Below are 25722 nucleotides of genomic sequence, written 5' to 3'. Positions count from 1 at the left end.
AAAATTTGAAACAAAAAATGCCACTGATTTATCACAAAGAATAAGAGCTGCTGAAATCAAACAGTTTGCAACTGCAGTTCTGAGAACAAGTAGATTCTATTGAGAATTAAATGGACAAACAGTCAAACATCTGGTGTTGGTCCATATAAACCTAAAATAAGAATTTTTCATGGTCTGTTTTATAGATCATATCAATCATACACAACAAGGCTATAGGTTTTCACCAAAAAAACACTCTAAAACCTTGAGAGACTCAGGATGAATGTTGAGGTATTGGGAGACTGAAAATCTTGCAGAGGGGTCAGTTCTTGTTTTTTCCAAATCTATTTGTGTTTTTACTCTAAAATTATAAATAGACTTAAATATACTTGAATTCACTTCATGGGATAGACTTAATGCTTGCCAAATCTAGGTGTGTTGGGCATGAAGATTTTTAGCCACTAAATCTTATTGAAATTGACCATTAACCTGTGGCTTTTGGTGATGTAAATGCTAAAAATAAGTGCTAGACAGGCCTCAATCTCTGCTTCCCCAAAGGGACAGAAGGGGCACATAGCAGGAAAAAAAAGGAATTACCAGAGTGAAGTAGTCTAGGGCTCTGGAGCAGGGTCGCGGCCGAAGAAGTTACTCAAGAAGCTTCACTCCTTGTTTGAGAACGCGAGGGGGGAGAACTGGGTTGCTGGTTCGCTCCAATCTTCGAGAAGGCGAGCCGTCGACTTGCTCGACTTGCAGGGAAGGCTGAGTCGCCGCAGAAGTTAGGGCTTGCTTCGAGAAGGATGAGCCGTCGGCTTGCTTCGAGAACCCGAGGGTGGAGAATGGAAGGGAGAACGCGAGGGTGGAGAATGGCACGAAAATTTTGACGCGAGGGTGGAGAACGAAAGGGAGACGCGAGGGTGGAGAATGGGAGGGCTTCGCGAGGTTGGAGACTGCGGCCGAAGGGCTGAAGTTAGGGCACGAAGGGGATCGGGCAAAAATTTGACGCGAAGGCTGTGTCACGAGGAGAGAGAGAGCTGAAGTGGAGGATGCCAACAGGGTCGCGACGCTGTGTCGCGACACGACTCACATCTCTTCTGGAGTGTCAAGTCTAGAGATTTTCTACAAACAAGTCATGTCCTTTAAGTGCTTTAAGCCTGTATATGGCTCCTCTTTAGCATCTTGATACTTCTGGTCCTACCGTTCCTGCACCATCCTTTTTCAATTTCACGAACCTCAAGTCATCAAGTCATCACAACCCTTAGTCTCGCCAAATCAACTTGTATACTCGGTACACCTTATACAACTTAATACATAAATTAGATAAGCGCCAATCTAACCTAAATCTTTTGTCCAACTCATCAAAATATTTAACTACAAAGCACTGTTAGACATTTTCATCTAGTGAGATGAAAAATCTGAAAAATTGACTATTAGGCATGAGAAACCCACCCCCAGGATTGATTGAGCTCGAGCTAAACAGCAGGATTTTAAAAAAAAAAATGAAGTGTATTTATGCCGACACGGGAAAATTTCTAGGATGGGGAAGGGCGTTATGATTAGAATTCAACATACAACGATCCATGAAACCATCACACGGTTGTCATAGATGTACACAATGATCCACAAATTTCAACAATACTAAAACTATATAATATTTTTTATCAGCGACTAAATAATGGAAACTTCCTTCACAAAACGGTTCAGACAACCATTAAGACCAAGGCTTAATTCTCCTGAGAGGAGAAACAGTGATGATCTAAGACCTGATAAATCAAACTAGCTGGACCCAAGTTACGTTTACAAACTGAACCACTTACGGAGTTTGCCGATAAGTTGGCGGCTTGATTAATAATTAACTAGCTGATGGCTTGAATGAAAGTCTAATGGTATTATATATAACATGAGGTTCAGCCATGGCACCGTTTCCATGATCTCCACAGGCCAGCGTCTTGGCAATGGGAGGGATGAGATGGAAGCCAAGTTCTTTAATTACATCCAGATGACGCTTTGTGAAAGCATTATTCCACATGAAGGTGTTCATAGCAGGAGCCACATATATCGGCTTGCGGTAATCCCAGGCTCGCACAATGCATGTTAGTAGGTTGTCGCACAATCCTCCAGCAATCTAGAAAACGAAGTACAGATTAGTAAAAGCAAATAGAAGAGGGATACGCATGCAAACAGTCTTTTACCTTAGCAAGCGTATTTGCTGACAATGGTGCAATCACCATGATATCCGCCCATTTCCTAAGCTCAATGTGCAACACATCATCTCCAATCTTCTTCCAAGTAGACCATTCGTCATCATCTGTGTAAAAAAGCACATCGCTAGGTAGTGATCTTCTGTCAATAAAGTGCAACGATGATTGAGTTGCGACCGCCCTTATTTCTGCCCACTCCAAAAATTTCCGACATAAAATCTCAAATTTAATAGCAGCAACACTTCCAGAAACAGCTAAAAGGATCCTTGGTTTAGCAGGCTGAAGGTTGTCCGAGGTTGATTTAGCACTGGCCATCAAGCATAATCACATAGAGAGAGAGTTTGCTTCCACTGCATGAAATATAAATAAAGAAAGAAAGTGAATACTGATGGGCCTTTTTTGCAAATTTAAATCACATTGTTAATTGAAAGGATCATGTCTTAAGCAAATTTCTGAATGGAAAACCATTTCAATCAAGTATGAGAAAACGAAAAACAACTTCACACAATTCCTTGAGTTTCAAGAACTTCAGTCCCCTCAGGACGGTTTAGTGGCTAGCGTATGAGGTGTTGTCATCATTAGGTCTGGGGTTCGAATCTCGGCAAAACCGAGGTAAATGTCTTCCTTATGTGTTAGTCACTATTTCAAAGGCCAGTAGCCGCCCGTGATTTACCTCCTCCGTGTTGGCCCTGGGACGGGTTGGCGGGGGTGCTGGGGGCGAGCGTATTCGCCTTTTGCCACCTTGAGTTTCAAGAACTTCATTCATCAGATTTATGTAGATTTCAGAGGAATTGGTACAGATTTCCCCAATGCTTACAGCTTTAGAAAACACTTTGCACTTCATGCCACTCAGCTTCTATCTTGCTACCTGGTAGCATTACAAAGGTTAGAGAGTAAAAAAAGAATGTGCGAACTTTCCCAAGAGAGAATATTCTCCAAGGTTGGTGGCACTTTGAAATCTACAGTGTACAAGAATGACTATGGCGTCAACACATCAACAAACCACAATCTGCCAGCCCTTCTTAGTGCACCAAAACATGTATGAGCCTTCATTTTACAGGTGTGCGAGGAACCCAACCCAGTCCTTACACAAACCAATGTGTTAGCTAAGTTAAGATTGTGTTCATGGGGGGAAAAGGATACGCAGATTGAACACGAGCTAGCCAGGAAGGAAGGGTGAAGGAGAGGGGAAATGAAACAGCAATCCTCCTATTTCTCCATTAATGAGACATTGAGGATGAAGTAGGGAAAGGTATCTGTTGCCTTGTTTATTAGGAGATAAGTGTAAGATAATCAAAATGTAAAATGCCAACTTAACCTAAACCTTTTTCAAAAACAAGCATCACCTAAAAGAAATATGGTTCAAGTTTCTGAGTTTGGCTTGCTTTCCCTTTCATCTGCTAAATTGAGCAAAGTAGGTAGATGATTGAATTTTATTATTAAGCTAACAAAAGAAGCATGGTTCAGATTGTTCAGTCAGGTTCAAATTGTACAATAGCATGATTCGGATTTCTTAGAAGAAACTCTCAATCAGGTCCTGATGCATCAGTGAATCATCACCTGAAAGAAGAATGTTTCAAGTTGCGGAGTTTGACCCCTTTTTTTCCTTTATTGCTAAGTTGAGCTGCAGGTAGATGATAGAATTTGATTATTTAAGATAAAAATCATAGTTCAGATCGTTAGGTCAGGTCAGATTGTACAATACCATGATTCAGATTTCTTATAGAAAGTTTGAATCAGGTCTAGATGTGTCAGTGAATATTGAGACAACAAATATATTACCTCCAACATCATCTAGCAGATGAGAGAAATATGTCCATAATGAGAAAGAAATTACTGCTTGTTTAGTTATCCAAATGCTTAGTAAAAGAATGTGGATAGATAGCAGTAGTAAAACAGTGGAGAAAGGATTGGCTGCTCTTTCTTCTTATTTGTGTTTGTAGGCAAATAGGGCAAAGTTCGTATACCCGTACCTTTTCAACATTCTCCAAATACTTCCTGCTTTCATGGATCTTACTTACGGACTGACTATTAATTTCAATTTATACAGAAATGAACATCAATTTAACAAAAATGCTTCATTAAATAAAAGCATGTAGGAGGCAAGAGAGGAAGAACGAAGAGGGTCAGGATCAGGTCATGGCCACATTTTATTCAGTAGGTTGGCATTTTAGTGAATGGGTGAGCTCATTTTCATCTATCAAATGAAACTATCCTTCCTCTGCCAGTTGCATGTTTCCACCCACCACTGAACCAGAAGGATCAAACAGAGCAAAAAAGGGCCCAACTTGCAGCAAGAATCATTCTGCACTCGTGGAAAAAAAACTCTACAACAAGAAGCAAACTAGATCCTTACCACAATCACATCCCTTGTATGCATACTCATGTCAGTAACAAGGAAAAGAAACCACACTTGATCGCATAACACAATAACTAATTATAGCTAAAACAGTACAAAAACTTAATATTTCTGGGTTTGAAGTTAATTAATCCAATCCATTGATGCATAGGGATAAAAAGGTCAAATGAGAAGAAAGAGAGATGATGGCTAGATTGGCTAGGTTTCAGGTGTAGTGGGGAGGAAATCAAATGGAAGGAGTTCGCAACTTGAGTAGAGCTTGCAATGAAGGCAGAAGATGCTCACAGAAGGAGCTAATGGTTCAGGCAGCTAGGGGGAGCTTGCAATGAAGACAGAAGATGCTTGTGAAAGTTAACTCACAACCCGAGTGGAGCACATGAAGGAGGAAGACACATTTTGATGAAGGAGAGCCCTCACAAAAATACACGCAACCAAGGTAGACGACTCAAGTGAAGCTTACAACCAGGGTAAAGGGCTCGCGTAGATCCACAACCAAGCAAAAGGCTCATAATCAAGGCACGATTGCAAAAAAGGCTTGTTCACTTGTGCACTAGGGTAATAGAGATTCTCATGCATTGGTGGCGGACAGAAAGAAAATTTTCTCTTGTGCCAATCGACACGGCCTGAAATTAGAAACCATGAAGAGAAATAAAAGTATCCATCCACTATAGCCTTAAGGGCAATAGGTGAAGTGAAGGATGAATTCAAAGAAGGAAACACCATCTAGGATGAAAGTTTAATGTATAAAGTAACAATATCCACTCTTTTTATAGACTAGAATATCCATGGAAAATAAACTTGACAATTTTGGTGGCAACTTATCTTTGCTCGAGGATAAGGTATAGATAAAAATGATTGCATCTAAACACACTTAGTGGAAGACACTAAGAAACATTACAAGGAAAGATAATCAAAAGAAACCTGATCATGAAGGAAAAAAGAAGGAATGTGATTCATATGATGAGATGACACACATAAGAATTACATCACCCTAGCATTGCATCATAGTCAGCCCTCCTTTCTCTCACCCTTGTTCCCTCTTTCTCTCCTCCCTATCCCTGCGTTGTAGCCCATCAAGCGGTCACTTGCAGTTCAAAGACAAGAGGGCACATGACCCTTCCATTCCTCCCCCTCACTCTCTCCTTCCCCCACTCCTTGCAGCTGTAACCATCACCCGACCACCTGGACCTAAGTCGAGCCGATACCATGTCAAAGGCCTCTCATTTTCTTTCTTTTTACTTGTTTGCACACCACAGTGCCACCAAGACACTGTCCTTGGGCAAAGTCATTTTGTATCCAAGGCGTCGTTGAGTCTTGCCTCATACATCAATCAGATTGAAGGTCCGATTAGCTCAGATTTTTCATATCATTAAAACATCTACATTGTTTTGTCCATCAAGAAGACGCCATCAAAACTGTGGATGTTGATGTGATTCCAATTTGTCATGGCCAGCTCACATAATCCCAAGATAGATTGGGGAGCCACAATTCATATCCACGAGTTGAACTTCTTTCCTCATTAGCATTCTTTGTATTGATCTTCTGATTTTATTTGCAGCAAAAAAAATGATGTCAAAGAATGACCAAGTCCTCCAAAATTCAATACCTTGTAAGCACTATTATCAGTAAAGTTACCTTTGCTATCCCAACTTAATCTGTAAGTTTCTTGCCTAATTATAGGCATAGATATCCAATTCTATCAACTCATGTAGATTCCTATCGATTTCTGCCTATTCATGATGTAGCTCTGGCCTTTCCTCAATACCACTTGATCTGGTGTGAGTGAGTTCGCTCGAGATCTCAGCAAAATTCATATCAGATTGACTGATCGTAGTCCAATTTAGGATATTTCACACTATGGTTGTGATAGAAAAAACTCTGTAATTTAAAAGTGCCAACTACTTTGGTCAAGGCCTTGGTAGTACTCCATAATATTTGGAGATCAACTCCCTTCATCATTTGTGTGGAACTTATCCCTTCTTAAAATGAGGAAATATTATCTCTTTCCAACGAGTGAAAGGTCTCTTTTCAACCCTCCATAGATGAGGTAATTTTGGCAGTCAATCATTCCATCAAGAAGGCAATAGAAGATTCAAATCTAATTGCAGAAAAAAAAAACTTCTATTTGATGGCAACAATCAGAGTATCATTTAGTAAACATATCTCCAGAAGATCCTTTAGCATCTTGCCAATGAAATGATCAGAAAGTAGACGTTTTATACAAATTCCTACTTTGTTTTCCATATTCTTGTACTTCACATCAAATCCTGATTCCCACTCACTTGGGATGAGATAAAGAAGAAATAAACATGATTATGTCAAGTATGAAACTTCCTGTTCCAGAACAATAGTCTATCATTAGCCAGTTTTATGCAGTGCCAAACTAAAAGAAGCAAATCTAGAGTAATTAGAAATCCTAGAGCTGAAAAACCCATCGGCATTAACACACTGGTAAGAACTTCTAAAATTCAACTTTTTTCCTCCAGAAGAGAAGCCTAGAAACCTAAACAATATACAGTGATTACACAACCTGTCAATTCTGTTCCATCCTAATTCAAGAACCAAAATAGATTTTTTTTTTTTAATAAAAGGATAAATAGAGGGAGAGATTTAGACCAAACAGAAAAGGTTAAAATTTTAAGCGAAAGAGAAGTGAATAATGAAGAACCTAATCCTGCTCATCATTCCAGTCAAGCATTCTCCAAGGAGGAAGAGATGGTCGACCCCAAATCCAAAGAACCGACAACAGTTGAAAGTCCAACCCTAACATGGCAGTTCCAGAGGATCCCTCACTGAGAAGACAAACCCCAGGTCGTTGTCACTAGTACCTTCTTTCCCTTCGGATCGGTGGTGAGGCAAGGCACCACAGGAAGAAATTTGGGTGGATTATGTGTTGCGTGTTTATCTCCACAGCATAATATTTATATTGAGCAATAGACAACTCAACTAACAGATATTCAAAACATGTACCAACTTAGCAGTTAGCGGCTACCTACTTTGATATTTATTAAAAATGCACATATTTTCGAAAATATTACCCCCTAAACCTGAACTAAGGTTAAAAAAAAACTTTCTTAATTTATAAAATATATGTATACAAAAATTATTGATAGTTTTAAAAATCAATTCATACAAAATTAACACTGTTGCACTTCTAATGACCTTAGTCGTCTATATTTTTTAATAAAAAATTAAACTTCTCAGGTATATTAATGAATTTTGTTAAAAAATCATTTAACAGCCTTAAAGTACTCAAATTTGTCCAAATTTGCATCCTTGCACTACTAGTGATCCCTTAAATCTATCCATATTCTTTTTTAAAATTTAGAACCATTTAGGGCAATTAATGACTTTTGTGTGAAAAGTATTTAATTACTATAGATAAAAAATATACTCGTGTGTCTTAAGTCTATCTATATTTTTTAAAAAATATGGAACCAAAAGTTATTAAAGAACGTAAAGAGCTTAGTTTTGTTCTAAAATGTGAATTGTTGCACTCCTAGCCCTAGTGATCGCCTCCTAAAGTCATTTATATTCTTTTTTTCTTTCAAATTTGCAGTCTTTTAGGTGCCGTTAAAGGTCCATCAACAATTTTCCAAAATTCATTAATGGCTGTCTTTTTTTAATAACTCGTTGATGCCTAAAAAAAATCTCAAATCATGAAAATTAAGCATGCTCAAACTCAAGAGAGTCCTAAGAAGACAATGATTCAGTTTGGAGTGAATAAAAAATGAGTGGCTTCATCAATGACTATGAGTCAAAACTCATTAATGTCTAAAAAAGGGATCGAAATTGTAGACGTTGAGCATGGTCATACCTAGGAAAATGTTAGAACTTAGAAGCATAGTGTTGCAAGCTTAGAGTCCTAAACCTCATTTATGGTTGTCTTATTTTCTAGAACTCATTGATAGCTGAAAAAGAGTCTAGAATCAGGGAAGTTGAGCATATTCAAACTCAAGAGAGTACTAAGAAGAGAATAATTCAGGTTTGGAGTGAAGTCATTGATAGCTGAAAAGGGCTCGAAATCAGGAAAGTCGAATAATGGTCAAACTCAAGGGAGTGCTAGGAAGAAAATGGTCCAAGTTTAGAGTAAATTTAATGTGTTTAGATTCATCCATGATTTTTGTCAAAAAAAACTCATTTTTTTAAAACTTACTGTTAGTTAAAAAAGATTCAGAATTAGGGAAGTTGAGTACGGTTAGACTCTGGAGAAATCTAAGAAGTGAATGATTCAAATTTGGAGAAAACCTAGTAGATCAATCAATGACTATTGATCAAAACACATTGATGGTTGAAAAGGATCCAGAGTCAGGGAAGTTGAGTATGGTCCGAGTCATTGAATGGTAATTTGATGTGTTTAGATCCATTAGTGACTATCTGCTAAAACTTATTGATAGTTCTCTTTATTTTTTTTTAAAAACTCATGGATTCTTGAAAAGGATCTAAAATTGAGGGCACGTCCATTAATAACCTTTGGAGAAAGCTCATTGATGATTGGAAGGGTCTAAAATTAGAGAAGTTGAGCATGGTGAGGGTTAGGAGTACCAGGAAGAGAATGGTTCAGGCTTGGAGTGAATCTGATATCTGTTGGATATGTATAGGTTCATCGATGACTTTTTGCCAAAGTCATCGATGGTTGAAAAGGGCCCATCATCAAGGAAGTTGATCATGATCAAATTTAAGAGAGTGCCAAGAATAAAATAATACAGGTTTAGAGTGAAACTAATGTGTCCAAGTTCATTAGTGATCATGGTTTGAAATCTTATATCGTGTTGGTCGAAAGGGTCGAAATGTATCGTTCTAATAAATCACTGAAACTCGATACCACTCGGCACCAACATTCAAAATCTCGAACTGTGTCATAGTTTCAATCTTTAATTGGAAAGATATTGTTCCAATACCGTGTTGACGCTCCAATGCATAGTGTCGGTGATATATTAGAGATTGAAGACTGAAAGTTGAAGGAGGAAATAGAAAAAGCAAAGGAAGAAGATATTATTGTGTTGAGTGGTATGGAGTTTTGATCATTCACATGGCATGATACAAGATTTAAAACCATGCTTGACATGGGCAATGTATCCTTCCTATGCTTTAGCTTCTTTCTTCTTCAACTTCAATACACCTCCGACATCATATATCGAAACATCAACACGATATCGAACATTATCATTCCAATCAAAAGCCAAAAACTTTGACATGGCTTGAGATTTTGAACCTTGTTAGTTTCTATGTGCCAAAACCAATGTTGTAAATGATAATAAGCAGTGACGAGGCGGTCAATGACCGCCTACCACCTAGACAGTGCCTAGGTAGTTGAATTTTTTTATTACCTTTTATACATAATATTATAAATAGTCATAATTCTTTATGTAATATATATATGAGTAAATGATGTTTATGCATAAATAAACTTCATACAATACAATTTATACAAGGTACAAATAAATATATAAAACAAGATAATTAATAAAGATTCATCATCATATTAGTACTAAAAAAGTAATATCATTACTTTTACCAAAAGCTTAAGTTTAAAATTCAAAGTTTCAATCCAATGGAAGCAAGCCAACAAGGAATAGACTAAACATAACTAATTTTTAAAATCATCTACACATGCACCATCAACTACATCCATAATCCTCTCATCATTGGACTCAAAATCAACATCTTTTTCATTCTCCTCCTTTGATGTATCTAAATCCTCATCAAGTTCTCTAATGGAGATGCTTTTTGCACTTATCCTTGGTTATAGCACTTTATCCGCTCCCAAGGCCCTCGCCACCATTCCCCAAGTAAATCTTGAACCTACCTTGACCTCATCTTTATCACCACCGTCAACAAGCCAACCTTGAGCTTCACTAGCTTGAGAGGATAGAAGCAAATCTCCACTCATTTTTCTTTTACTCTTCTTCTTTATAAGATTGACACTGAATTTGACATATACAAGATCATTCAATGTCTAAAGCTTATTCCTTTTCGTAATATGTATCTAAATAATTAGAAAATTATTAAAAACTAATAAAAAAAAAGGATAGATAACAAAATTTATGAATTACTACTTACCCCTTCAAATTGGCTCTAAGTTCTTTTACACCTCGATGAACTACTTGTCAAAGAGAGAAATCTCATTGTCATTTTTTTTTTAAGTTTGGAGTGTCACCACCATAATTGAACCACCATCCAACTTTAAAAAGTAAAGAAAAAATAATAATAAATCAAGAAATAGGTAAAAGGGACATGTATGTTAATGAATAGAAATAAAGGAAAGAGTCCTCGAGCAATGGTGGGACAGAGTGCCTTCTCAATTTCCCAAACATCTAAGGATTGATTACAGCTTTGGTGAATTAACGGATGGATTTCCCTAAATCGACGGTTGATATAAGAACGCTGAGGTGATGGGTCGAGCACTTTTCGATTTACCTTGATGGCTAGTGGAAAACTTCTGTAGTGCTAAGCCGGTCAACCCTATGATTAGTTTGCATAAGTTAATACCTGGTGCCAACTAAAAAAATAAAGGATAGGCATGTACCCGGATCAAAGTCATGGTACACATTCACCTTCTCATATGCCGCAACCGCTATTTTTCTTCCAAAATTTCCAGATTTACTCTTATGCTTCAACAATTGATCATTAGAAATGACACATGTCCTCGTCAATGAGTAAAAATTCTCTCAACACAATTCAAGAACTCATTCATAACATTGATGTCATTTTGTATGCTTGAATCTTCGAAGTAAAAAATCGAATTTAACAAGTAACGACATAATGCAAAGAACTATCAAGTCTACCCTTAGACTTCTCATCAATAATCTTTAAAAAAAATAAGGGTGACATTTTCTTCTTTTTTGAAAGTTTTTTCTAATCTCTTCCTTGCTTTGTTTAAGTGCATCCAATAAAAAGACCACTGATGGTTTTTTGTCATCGTCAACAAGACGTAAAACTTTCACTAAAAGGGTGAAAATATTCAAAGCCAAAAAAACATCATTCCAAAAAGAGATATTTGTCATCGTCACCTCCGCCGCTTTTCCCTTCACACTACTCCTTAATTTTGTTTTGCTATACTCTTCGGATGTAAACATAAGTCTCAATTGATCTTTCTTGCCTTGGAGACTTTCCAAGGTCAAAACATAAGTAGCAAATCTAGTCAACCTCACAATATTCCTCTTCTTAGTATATTTCCTCATAATAGCCAAAGTTCTATGATGTGCATAGATGAATATTGTTAGGGTCTTTGCTTTCTCAAGCATTCCGCTAACTTTCGCACAAAGGTCCAAAAATTTTGAGTATGTGTAACTTTCAACAATTTTGTTGTCGTCGTATTGTTTGTCGCATTGCCCATCCTTACTTGGACAACACATTGTTCACAAACTCCAAAATGTAAGCCTCAATATGTGCCTCCATGGATTCTTTTATAGAACCAAGGAATGAAGTATCTAGTTTGCAATTAACACATAAATTCATAATGCTGCTCTTGCGATCCGTCCATTCATCGGTCATAATTAAACATCCATTTTTCATCGTTCTTCATTTTTTAGAGATAATTTGGTCCTATCAACTTCTTGCTTTAAAAGCGGTTCTCTTATAAGGATATTGACTTAGAGGTTTTTAGCCCGGGCTGAATTGGCCAACTATCTCTACAAATTGTCTAAAGCTTTGATTGTCAATTGCATGAAAAAGAATTCCCACCTCATAAATCCATGTTGCAAGGTACTAATGCATATCATTTGTAAACTTTAACTTCAATACATTATTTATGTTTTGTTGTCTTGCCTTTGTTGGATCAATTATGGATGTCCACTTATCAATAGGCCCGAGGTGCTTTGACCTCTTTTTAGAAGAATCTCGCTCCACTTGACAATCATCATCCTCTACATCAACACCTATATTTACTTCCGCCTTCTTTTCCTTTAGTTCTTCCATCCTTTGTCGCTTCCTATTTTTCTATTTTCAAGATAAACTCTTACTCTCTTTTTTCTTCATCAGATGCTTTAGGACATGCTTCAACGTGTCCTACAATAACCGTAATATGATACTTCATCCGATAAACTTTTCCCTTAATAAGGCTCTTGCACAATTTGCGTGTAATCCAATCTCTTTTTTTTGCAATACAACATCCCATAATCCCAAACAATATCACTATACTTTCGCTTCAATTTAACATCCAGTTGTTTCTCATTTTTCACTATTAACCTTCAATAATTAAATAAAAGATCAAAAACTAAAACAAGAACTTAATGTGTCACTGGTTTAGGAGGTGGCGGAGGCGCTAGGCAGAAGGAGGTGGGTTATGGATGACTTGGTGGGTTGGAGTTATTTATGTTTTGGAAGGGAGAGAGTATTAATATATCTAGGGTTTTTAAAATTTTGTTGACTTTGACCACCTCACCTACTGCCTTGATTGCCTCACCTATTTGCCCCGGGGCAGGGTTGAGTTGGTTAGTGTGGGGCAGAGTTGCTACCATAGGGCAAGAGTTCGAATCTCGGCAAAGCCGAGGAAAAAAAACCCTCCTCGCACTGGCAACTACAGCTTCCAGATTTACCTCTCACAGATGGTCGTGGGGCCGATCGTGTGGGGTCGTTGGGGTGGCAGATTCCATCTTTTGCTACCCTTGATTGCCTCGCCCACCTCACGCGTCGCCTCGCCCACCTCACTAGCCTCGCCTCATCTTTGATCGCCTAAAGTACCGCCTACAGCACAAGAGGTGTGGTTGATGTCCGCCTCCTACCTAGACGGCCACCATTTAGAACACTAGCCAAAACTTATTAATGGTGGGCTTTGAGATGCAAGTTGAGTATGGTTAAACTCAAAAGAATTTCATGAAGAGAATGGAATAAGTTTTGAGTGAATTTGAACTATATAGGTCTATCAATTATTTTTAGTCAAAACTTATTGATAGTTGAAAGGGGACCAAAATCATGGAAGTTGAGTACAGTGAAAGTCAAGAGAATACCAAGAATAGAATGGTGTAGGTTTGGAGTGAAAATGCAGTGCCTAGGTCCACCAATAACTATGTAACAACACTCATTGGTGGCTTGTTTTTCTTCTAAAACTCATTGTTGACTGAAAAAGATCTACTCAGCAGAGTATACGAAGAGAATGGTTTTGATTTAGAGTGAAATTAAAGTGTGTAGATCCATCAATAACTTTTAGATAAAATTCACTAATGGATGAAAAGATCCACAATTAGAGAATTTGAGCATGACAAGAATCAAGAAAGCTCAAGGAATAGAATGGTGTAGGTTTGGAGTGAATCTAATGTGTCTATTGTTGGATTGTGTTATTGGTTGTAGTGGGGGTGAATACCCTTCCTATGATGCTAGTGTTGTACATGACAAAATATGCAGCAAAAATAATAAATGAACACGAAAACAAGCAAACCAAGGTACGCAACGATTTAACGTGGTTTGGTGGCCTCAGTCTCCTAGTCCATGCCTATGATCCGTTTAGGTGGATCACTCCTGGGAACCTTTATCTTTTCTCCTTTTTAGCATCAACGGCGATGGAAAACCTTTTACAAATCAACAATTATAGGATATAATAAATAAGAATAAAAGTAATACAATGGATCTTCCAAAGTGGCAGAAGGGGAGCATTTTTCGCACTAAATAGATTATGTATTTCACAACCCCTCGAGCTCCTTTTATAAATTTCTCTTGAATCCTATTATTTTGTTGATGTGGCAATCCATAGTATCTTATCTGAACCCTATCATTAAACCTTTCATCTGTTGTCGGTCATTGTAGCATCAATTGAGTATTTGGTGCTGAGTGCATCAATCAACTAAATAACCTTTTGTTCTCGGCTAATCAAACCTCAGTCAATTAAGTTAGTCAACTAGAAAACCTTTTGTTATTTTGCTATGAGTCTGACACATCAATCAACTTGACACATCATTCGACGATCTTTTACTCATAAGTCAACTATGAGAAAAGAAAGAATTATCAGCTTAGAAAAATAGTTGATGATCCCTTATTATGACGGGTAAATATGAATTATTGACAAATTTGTCATATGTTGGCTGGTAATCCATGTTCGTTAAATATCATTTGTCGGCAAAAAAAAAGAAGCCAAAACTAGTATTTTCCAGCCACGACAAACTAGGTGACAACGACAGTCTAGGTGACGGAGTGATGGCTCGGATAATGGTTCGGCACGGATAGATCGAAGAACGGCCATTAGGAGTAGCATTGGTTTGGACATAGGGGTATTTTTGGAATCAAGTGCACCCTTTGGTAGAAATAAAAGTGTAGTGTGGGAACCTACGTGCGTCCTTTAGTAAAATGTTGATATTTTTATCACTCTTTCTCAAAGTTCTATAGTATGTCTTATTAGTTTAATATCCCTATAACACAATTTTGTACATCTTCTTTGTTTTTATATAGGAAACTAAAGTACTAGCCCTCCATTAATCACACATTTTTTTTCATTTTGAATATCAAGTTAAATAATTTCATAAGTCATTCAATTCTGATATCTCTATTGGAATATCATTCTGTTCAATCGATTTTTCATTTTGCATCCCATTTAATGCTTGTTCTACTTCTCAAATTTGAATTCTTCGATAAAAATTTACATTCCTATACTTCTCTCTAACTTGCTTAAACTTGTAAAGGTAAATTGGTCACTTAAAACATTCATTAAAAAGTTAATGAAAATACCTCTTCCATCGCTCTTTTATTTCCTCAACCTCCAGTAGAACCCTATTGAATTAAAGTTTAATGCATCTTATTTGAGTAAGATCTCTTCTTTTCCTCTCTCAATTTAGTTATTTTATAGTTGTCTCTTTCCCCTCTTTTGAATCAAGTTGTCAATACAAGCGTTCAAAAGCTTAATTATTAAATTCACTCACTACTTTCTTAGTCTCTTTCTTGGTTACTACATACTTTTTAAAGTTTTCTTTGTTCTTAACTTATAGATTATTCTTTTTTTCCTTAGTTTCTCCTATCTATCCTCATTCCAACAATAAGATTCTTTATTTGGTAGTGCTCATTCTCTTAACTCATCGAGTACACTCTTGGTCACTGTTTTCAAATTTGATGTCATCTTATTCCATATCGTATTTGAGTTATCATGTATTTCTCCTAATACTTATGCTTCTACCCTATATTTAAAGATATTTTGCTTCCCATCGTTTAACTTCCACCACTCCTTAACATGAGTTTGCAATTCACAATTTGCAAAAACACCGAAATAGTTCATGATTCAAGCCTACTACAAGTGAATTCATAAATAAAAGAAAAAATTCATTCAATTATGTAGATGAACTAAGCAGCAAGATAAATGCTGGATCACTCTTGTTATTTCATCTATGATTTGATTTTCCAACAAAAGTTACTTTGGTAGAAATAACAAAAATATAAGAACATTTTTTCACAATGGACATATCGGAACCAATAGTCAACATTCAAGATAGAAAAAGTTTAGTTAGGATTAGCAACGAGTAGATTGACATTAGTTGATTCAGGTGGTATTTTTTTTATTATACCTATTGTAATTGTTAGTGGTGTTTATGTATAGTAGAGCCAAAACTAAGAGGGCGTTTGGTTTGCATGTTTTCTATTTTCATTTTCTGGAAAACGCGGGTTTTCTGAAAAATAATGTTTGGTTTGTATTTTTTTATGTTTGTTTGTTTGAGATAGTATTTTCTGGAAAAATAGAAAATGTCTAAAATCATTTTCTATTTTTTAGGAAACACACGTTTTCTAGAAAATGGAAATGGAAAACATGTAAATCAAAGACTCCCTAAGTATTTAAAGCACATTGATATACCATCCCTGAACCAGTTGCGGATGTTTGTTGTATTGTATATCATGCGTTCCTTATCTCTCATTTATCCATTTTATAGATTAGTATCTATAATGTTCGTGAACTGACAGAACTATGATTGCGAAACTTCACCAACATGAACAATTGCAATTTTGAGGAAAAATAACATGATGGAATGGAAATTTAATAAGCTTCAAAAAGGTGATACCTTGCCAGCCAAGTTTTCAAGGATGTCAATTTTTTTTTCCGATTAACTAGCCTCTTGACATGCGCTCATCGCCTTCGATCGAATAAATAAAAAAAATAACGAAATTATTATGGGCACGAGCACAAAAGATTCAATTGCAAAAACCATCCAAACAACTAAGAATATATGGACAACAATCCAAATCAAGAGACAAATACCTGAAAAAAGAGACAAGAACTATTAGGGGTAGAAGGAAAGCGTCAAACCTTTTCTTGAATCGAAGATGGAATGATGGATGATGTCATCGGAGGTGGGTGGACGGATGAGCGCAGTGAGAGAGGGAGAGGACTTCCAATGTTGGTGGAGGAAGAGTGATGGGCATCAGGGTTTCGGGTTGAGGGAAGGCACGGAAAGTGAGTGGAAGATAACTGCGATGAGAAAGCAGTAAGAAGAAAAAAATAAAATTAAGATTAATTATTTTTTATTAATCAAACTTACATATAATTACGGATTTTTTTTTTTTTTAAATTCATGTATCTGACTATTCGAACTAACTAATTCGAAAGGCAACTAATCCGATTGTATGAAAGTTTTCCACATGTCACCAGGATAAATTCGGAAAGTGCTCGCGTTGTTGGACACTGATAACTACCTTCATAAGTCGCTCCTCGCTGATGAGAGTCATGCTCCACCTAAGTACTTAATTATGACTTCGTATATAACACGACCACTCCTCTAATGGACTCAGACCCATTGATAATCGTACTTCGCGTTACATTCTCAATAGGTAGCTCCGCCAGTGGGTCTAGGCCTATGGACAATCATATTTCGCGTTGTGTTCACAACACGCCCGCATCGTCAAAGGGCTCAAGCTCATGGATAATCGTATGTTCCATGTTTTTCCATTGAATAGAACATAAACATGCTCTACTACAAATTCAATTTCAATCAATAAATTTATTTTATTTATTAAAATTATTGATCAAAATTTTTACCAATAACTTTATCAAATTTTAATATATATTTTTAAATTGGCATTATATTAAAATTCAACGGTTAAACAAAATTTTAGTTGATAATTTTTTATAAAAAAAATATAGGCGAAGTTAATATAAATATTAGCCAGATAACTTTGGTTGATAAATTAGTTTTTATTTATTAAAATTATCAAGCATATTTTCTAATTTTAACACGTTTCTTTAAAAGTTTAAAAAAAAATTAACACATTACAAAAATTTTGCAAAAAAATTAATACAATGAATTTTAGGTAACATTTTTAAATTTTTAATAACCAAAATGAATATAATTATTAGTCAAATTTTGACCGATAAATTAGTTTAAATTTACGAGCCAAATTTTTTGCTAGTAATTTTATTAAATTTCATCAATCATATTCTAAAATCAGTGTTCTAAAAGGCGCCATCTAGGACCGTCTAGGCGTCACCTAGGCGCTAGGCGACGGGTGTCCGCCCGTCTACCGCCTAGCGTTCAAGTAGTGTTCTAAAAGGCGTCGCCTAAGACCGTCCTAGGACCACCTAGGCATCGCCTAGGCACTAGGCGGCGGCTGTTCGCCCGCCTACCGTCTAGCGCATTTTAGAACACTGTCTAAAACTAAAAATTACATAACTCTAAAATTTAATGACAAAAATATCAAAAAATGAATTTTGGATGATACTTTTAATTTTTACTAGTCAATGTTAATTTTGATCAATAAAAAAATTAAAATACTAGTCAAAATTTATTTTGGCTAATAAATAAATTTAATTACAGACCAAAACTCATTTGATCGATATTGTATTAATTTTTTAGCGGACAAGATTGAGTTTGATTAAAAAAACTACTGATAAAATATATTTTGACCAAGGTTTAAAATTTCGACTCATGCCGAGGTTTCTGTCCTGGACTAGAACGATACAATTTCGGTACCGTATCGTGTCGTGCCAATATAGTTTTGATATTTTTTAAATATAAAATATATTAATTAAAAAATAAAATATTTTACATAAATATTTAAAAAATAAATAATCTATAAAAAAGGAAAAGATATGAAAATTAAAAAAAAATATGAGGGTTTAATAAAGTCTATTTAGATTATCTCCATCAAACTAGGAGTTGATTAAAATAACTAACCTAAGAGTAATTAAAAAAAAAAATCTGAAATCGGATACCACTTGCGAACTCACGCTACTTCGGCTCTGCTGCGGGGTTGCACGACCCCTCAACCATGGTCGCGGGGATCGCATAACTCCTCCAAAGCGACTGTGGTGGCCGTAGGGTCACACAACGCCTCCGTGGCGGCAGCGAAAGGGTTATGCGACCCCTTGCTGTTGTTGCGGAGTGAGTGACCCCTCCGCTGCAGCCACGGGGTCGCGCAACACGTCGTAGTTGTCGTGAGTCTGGCGCCAAGGTCATGCCGGTGCCGGTTGTCGAGCGGAACGAGATGTTTCGCCTATTTCAACCGTCTTGGCATGACACTTTAAACCATGATTTTGATTAAGAAAATTTCATCAGTAATCCTTACTTTTGTTGTAGTAAGGTTTATGATAGAATAAACCAAACAAGCTCAACTTAAGGTATTCAACCACTAGTCGATTGAGCAAAACACAAACTTTAAAAACACTTGGGGGATTGAATCCTTGGATCATAAGTTGTCTTATTAACAATCATCAATTAATTGGTTCTTTACTTCAACCACATCTAAGTTCGTCTAATTGTTACTATCTACCCTCTTTACATATATATACAGGTCACTTCATTCACATCTCACATAAGTTTCTCCAAGTCTTAAGATCTTCTTCAGTTAAGCTAAGTCATTTGCACTCTTGCACCACCTTTCACGCCTTCACTCACGTAGTTCACCTCCTTGGCTTTATTGTGACCCAATGCTCCTCATCCTACGATCTCTCGAATGCATCATCCTTCTCTGATCTTTATGGACCTCGTTTTGCAGTCCATTGAATGCACCATCCTTCTAGGATCTCCACAGACCTCGACTCATCAAGCCATCAAAAACCTTAGCTAAACCAAGTGAACTTGAATACAAGATAGATCTTGTGATACTTAACACACATATCAAGTATGCAATAAGTTTAAACCCTTTGCTCAACTCATGAACACGCTTAACTTAACTGTATAACTATAGTAGGGGATGAAAGATTCGACTATTGGATTTAGTCTCCATTAAGTGGGGTGACATGTTATTTACTAACCATGATTTTGCCATTGTAAACAAACCTATTAAAGTAATCTAATTTGGTGTTTTAATCATAGGTTTATGTTATTGGATGTAACTCATATGTGTAGAACTCCTTAATCCGTTACTATTAATACTAATGGATTTGAGCCCCGATATATGTTCTTGCTTTCCCCATCAGACTAAGATTTCAGAGCTATCGCCCTCGCATCTATGGAAATCAGGCCTATTGATTCATTTTAATCTTCAAGTTTTTCTAGCGATAATGAAGTCGAGGATGTCTATGGATTTATGTATTTCTTGTAATGCTTCCGTTGTATTTCATTATCACATATTTGTTGTAGATCTCCGACAAGATCCTGTGTTGGATCGCTTGAATCTTTTTGTCAATTCACATGTGATAGCACGATCTTAAGGAGGATTAAAATTCCATCAAGTTGTATCAGAGCCACATGTTAGGTTGTCACTGATTTTATAACATTAGGATGCAAGTTTTTTTGATAATTTTTTATTCAAATGCATGTGTTTTGCGTTAAATTTTGATATAACACATTTACATATTCATTGAGATTTGGATATACAAAGCCTAGGATACAGAGTCTTCATGGTTTTCACAAAGAACAATGGTCGTTTCTAAAAATCACTTGAATTTTTGGGAAAAAAATGTCTTGAAAAAATGTGACCAAACCATTAACAGTCGAGTCGACCGTCCTAATGGATCAATCGACTATTTCACCTAAATTAGCAAACAATAAGTTGTGTAGTCGATTGGGACACTCAAGTGGTTACCAGTCAGTTGCATATAGGAGCAATCAACTATTTCACCTAAATTAGTGAACAAAAGGTTTTGTAATCGATTAAGGCACTTGATTGGTGTTACCAGTCCATTGTCATACCGACACAATCTATTATGCATAAAATCGAGCACAAAGGGTTTTATAGTTGATTTGGACAAATGCTCTAAATGGTGGTTGAGGTGACTGCCTAGGTGGGAGGCATACCTTAACCGCACAACATTTGTGAAAGGAGGTGGTCAAAGTCAACGTAGGTTAAAAAATCTTTACAGTGCGTTGGTGATTTCAAAACAACCCACATCCTTCTGTCTCCTTCCGCCTCGAACTGTGAACGCTGCACTGTTGCTCGCCGCTATCGCGATCATTGTTGTCATTGTTGCTGCCATTGCCTACTGCCATCGTTAGGTTAGGCTTTTATATATTTCGGATTCGACTCAGTTCGGTGTTTCGACTTCGGACGCGTCATTGGGCTCAGGCGACGTCTCCGGGATCGTTGCCGAGCTTGGCAAACGGGTCCGGACTCGTCGCCGAGCCAAGGCGACGGGTCCGGACTCATTGCTGAGCCCAGGCGACGGTCCGAACTCGTTGTCGAGCCCAGGTGACGGGTTCGGACTTGTCGCTGAGCCACCTAGGTCCGCGATGGGTCAGAACACGTCACCGAGCACAGGCGACAGGTCCAGACTCGTCGTCGAGCTCAAGCGACACGTTTGAGTCAAAACGCCGAAGCCAAAAAGCCAAAGAGTTATTTGTTTAAACTTAAGATTTAATCGAAACTTCAGATAAATAATTTTAATCAACTTCTAGTTATGATTGAGATAATTTAAATAAACTTAATTAAAATCTAATAAAATTATCCTATTAATTTAATATATTTATATATATTTAAAAATTATTATTATTATTTATTTTTAAAAAAAATATTTTGATTAACTTTTTTTATTTTTTAATTAATATATTTTATAGTAAGTTTTTTTCTAATTTTTTATTATTTATTTAATTATTGAAGCTTAATGGCAGAGAATGAGAACCAACCGAAGGTGAAATTGAAGCGAAAGTCTAGTAATATTATTTAAAATTATGAGGTGATGTATTGCAAGGAAAAAAAAAGATTGGATCACTATAAATTATGTAAGAGACTTATTAAGGGAGGAGTTTATCAGATGAAGTACTACAATCAAGGAGGAGTGCAAGGAACATCCCCATTAGAGAACTTGATGAGGATTTATATATCGAAGGAGGAGAATAAAGAAGATGTTGATTTTGAGTCTGATAATGAGGGGATTATGGATGTAGTTAACGATGCATGTATAGATGATTTAAAAAATTAATTATGTTTAATTTAGTCCTTGTTGTCTTATTGTCATGTTGGATTAAAAGTTTAAATTGTCTATACCTGGAAATAAAGGGAAAGCGAGAGGTAGCTAGCTCAACAGGAATAAGTGCATGATCAACGTAATGTAAGGAGATCAAAGGATGTAATCTCAGGAAAAATGCCTAATAGTCAAACCATAAACAATATCATAATCCTCTAACCTGTTCAACCAGGTATAACCCATAAATCGGGAGTACGTACTGTATATACAAATTTGCACAAACAAATGAGTAATCAGAATATAACAAGCATATAACAAGTCTTGATTAGCATATCATACTAACACAAGTGAGTCTCGTGGGCAGTCAGGATATACAACTAGTCACTGTCCGCGAAAGAACGCTCTGCCACAAATGGTCCCGTGGTGGATAGAATGAGGTAGCTATCTAGCACTTCAGCTACTGACTACAGGAGAACGCCTTACCATGGATGGTCCAATGGGCAGTCAAGATATGTAAACAGTCACTATCTGTAGGAAAATAATCTACCACAGATAGTCCCGTGGGCAGACAAAATGTATAAGTGGCTACTGTTTACGGGAGAACACTCTACCACAGATAGTCCCGTGGGCAGATAGGGTATATACATATACCAAGCCATAATGACAAATTAAGCAATAACAATTCATCCGAGGATAAAACTCTTCAAGTTATCCTACGGTCGAACCTCACTAGCATATAGGAGACTAAATAACAACCAAGGTCTAGTAAGATACTCAATATCCTACACTATGATATAATTTTACTAATATATAGGCATGAGCCTACATATTAGAAGTAATATGGAATTTAAGACAGAATATATGGAATTTAAGTTTAGCAATATTAGAAATAATGAAACAATTGTTAAGATAAGAGAGAGAGGACGAGTTGCCAGGAACCGAGAGATTTAAATATTTAGGATCATTTTTACAAAATGATGGAAGGATTGAGAGAGATGTCTTACATAGAATACGAGCAGGATGGGTGAAATGGAGGGGAGCATCGGGTGTTTTATGTGACTGTAAAGTACCTCTTAAACTTAAAGGTAAGTTCTATAAAACCGCAGTTAGACCTGCTATGTTATATGGAGTTGAATGTTGGGCTATGCCTCGAGCAAATGAGTATAAGATGAGAGTTGCAGAGATGAGGATGTTAAGGTGGATGTGTGGACATACGAAGATGGACAAAATAAGGAATGAAAGCATTAGAGAGAAAGTCGAAGTTGCATCTATTGAGGACAAACTCCGAAAGACACGTTTAAGATAGTACGGACATGTACTTAGACGACCAATAAATGCTCCAGTTAGGCGATGTGAAACTATGATAAACATGCATATCAAACGAGGAAGAGGAAGACCAAAAAAGACTTGGTTAGCAACAATAAAATAAGATAAAATTTATTTAATATAGATGATGATATAATAGGAGATAGAGCTCAATGGCGTAAAAGGATTCATACAGCCGACCCCACCTAGTGGAAAAAGGCTTGGTTGTTGTTGTTATAGGCATGAGCCTACAAAACAAGCAAAGGTCTAGTAGGATACTCGATATCTTACAGTACAGTATAATCTTACTAATATATAGGCATGAATATACAAAAACAATCATATCCACAAAATACTAGTCAACCAATCTCAACTAATTCTATGGTATCATCATACATATAATAAAACAACGGAATCCAAATCAAGTAATCCTATGTCAGTCTAAGAAAATGACCTAGTGGAATACTCCTAACACTCTGCTAGGGTAAGATATCTATCCCGTATAAGCCAGTATAGTCTTGCTATCATATATGCACTCATAAAGTATACAACTATACTATAGTATAACTAACATACGGTTACCAACTTAAGGGTATTACTATATGGTGTAAATGTCCGAGCATAAATTTGTAATCATACTACGGTAATACTCAAACAATACATGCATAAAAACAAAGAAGACTGCATAGATACCACAGTAGATTAAATATAAGATCAAGCAATAAAAGGTCAAGCTTAAGCAACAATATAAATAGAGTCAAGTTAAATACAGCAATTATCCGAATATAGCTCATGCACTAAGGTTAAAGTACTAAAGAAGCAAGTCAAGAAATACTCGCCTTGTAAGTAGCTCGTATCAAATACCTCCCACGTCGAAATGTTCGTCCCAAATCAGAATCTGCATCAGAAGGTATAGTTTAATTACTCTAACATGTATCATCTAGCTAAACTGAATCCCAAGACCAAATAAATAAACCTATTCCCTTCTTGATTAAGGAAACCCCAAATTGAATCAATCTGAAGTGGTCAACTAAGTTCCGATTGATCCAATCCATAATCAATCCCAACTAATATATTCCACATTAACACTTCCCACATTAATGATTTATTAGTAAATTTGAATCTGTAACTCAATTACATATCAATTAATCCACAACTAAATTAATCATACTTTAGATTAATCAACTTCAAGCTTACTACTCATATCAACCAATTAAATCCATAAACTTCAATTAACCATGGAAATGGATCCACTAAACTATTTGAAATTAACCAAATCCAATCATCCCAATCCAGCAATCAACCACTCCGCATCTAATAATTAGGAAGATGTTAGCTAATCCTCATAAGACTAGCTATAGTCGATTAAGTACCAGAAATTAATCAACCTACAATGATCCGAATTCAACTGAGTGCAATTCCCTTAATCTTTGATCTAGATTTCTAACCAATTAACTAACCACTCTAATCCATTAAATCAAAACATATGTATTAAATTCCCTACTTATTCGAACAATAATTCTCTGTAACTGAGCTTTACCAAATTTCCAGCAGTTAAAGCTACAGCTGGCCGGCAGTGCCACCAAGGCTGGAGGTGATGGCGTTGAGCAGAAAGGGTTGGTGATCTGCTCGCCCGGCGGCAGGAATTGCTTCAGTTCCAAAAGAGATCGAACACTCATGAAGGGGATGTAGGAGAAGCTGTGAAATCCCGGAGCTCTCTGATGAGGTGCATTGTGGATGGACGGAATAGGAAGGAGTTGCCGGCGATGGAATGGATGATGGCCTCAGATAAGGAAGAAGGCGCTCCGGTGGTGACACATGGTCGGGGCCACGACTGGCAGTGGCACGAGTAGCTCAGCCGTGGATCGATCGAATAGTAACGGTCGATGTTGATCGATCGTCCTGGCTCAACAAAGTCGAAGGGGGCGACGGCGCGCAAGGAGATCAGCGACTTCGCTCGTGGCCGGAGGAGAGCCTGTGGCGCCGGGTCGGGGGCGATGAAGAGAAGAGGAAGAGGTGTCGACAGAGAGGTCGGGAGGGGCAAGAGGAGGAAATCGGCAAACCTAGGTTTAGCTATTCATAGTAGGTTTAGCAGGTTATTTGATTTTTAACTTCAAAGAACTTCCACTTAGTCATATTTCTAATCGACTAAGCCTAATACATTTATCTCTTTAAATATATTATATATACTCTATTTAAATTTTAGAAAAACTTTTAAAAAAATTTTAAAAAATCTATAAAGTTATTTCTCCTATAGTTCTTATTATTTAATTATCGCATCTTACATTCTCTCTACCAATAAAATTTTAGTCTCTAAATTTATTGATCAAACTAAGAAATTCTTATCTAAGGATAACATACTAGTTTATCCTAGTATCATGAATAAATTTCTAACCATGAGAGACTTAAGATTCTCTTATGAAACCACATGATGATCTACTTCCAAGTAGATAATAATAACTCTATGAGTTATGAGCTCACTCATCTTCCACCACTCTAATATTTCTATCTATTGTAGCAAGCAAAGTCTACCTCCGAAATTCATATACAACTCTATCAGTAGATCCCCTAACATTTGTTTAGTGCAGTCAGATTGTCTATCTGTCTGAAGATGACAAGTTATACTA

The 25722-nt window shown here is 36.6% G+C and overlaps 1 protein-coding gene across 4 annotated transcripts; it reads right to left on the bottom strand.

The window, feature by feature from the left end:
* Positions 1–1645: 1645 nt before the first annotated feature.
* On the bottom strand, positions 1646–25185 carry LOC122046853 (phosphopantothenoylcysteine decarboxylase-like). 4 transcript variants are annotated; one of them, XM_042607756.1, is made up of 6 exons: positions 24636–25185; positions 23935–23993; positions 16757–16918; positions 16512–16583; positions 2169–2527; positions 1646–2101 (listed from the first exon to the last, which is right to left on the bottom strand). In XM_042607756.1, the coding sequence occupies exons 5-6, from the start codon at positions 2490–2492 to the stop codon at positions 1829–1831; spliced, it is 597 nt and encodes a 198-aa protein (XP_042463690.1). In that variant the 5' UTR covers positions 2493–2527; positions 16512–16583; positions 16757–16918; positions 23935–23993; positions 24636–25185; the 3' UTR covers positions 1646–1828. The 4 variants fall into 4 exon arrangements, with proteins under 4 accessions (XP_042463690.1, XP_042463692.1, XP_042463689.1 ...); XM_042607758.1 differs by lacking the exon at positions 16757–16918; XM_042607755.1 differs by lacking the exons at positions 16512–16583; positions 16757–16918 and having other exon boundaries at positions 24636–25184.
* Positions 25186–25722: the final 537 nt, after the last annotated feature.

Source organism: Zingiber officinale, chromosome 2B, assembly GCF_018446385.1.
Source record: "Zingiber officinale cultivar Zhangliang chromosome 2B, Zo_v1.1, whole genome shotgun sequence".
Lineage (NCBI taxonomy): Eukaryota > Viridiplantae > Streptophyta > Magnoliopsida > Zingiberales > Zingiberaceae > Zingiber > Zingiber officinale.
The sequence above is the reverse complement of the archived record's forward strand: the minus strand, read 5'-3'. Positions and strand labels throughout refer to the sequence as shown.

What these genes read in the sequence shown, in the direction of transcription:
- LOC122046853 (XM_042607756.1), bottom strand. Translation starts at nt 2,492, where the DNA reads ATGGCCAGTGCTAAATCAACCTCGGACAACCTTCAGCCTGCTAAACCA. An exon ending in CAGCAAATACGCTTGCTAAG is followed by an intron (nt 2,102 to 2,168) that starts GTAAAAGACTGT and finishes TTCGTTTTCTAG; the next exon opens with ATTGCTGGAGGATTGTGCGA.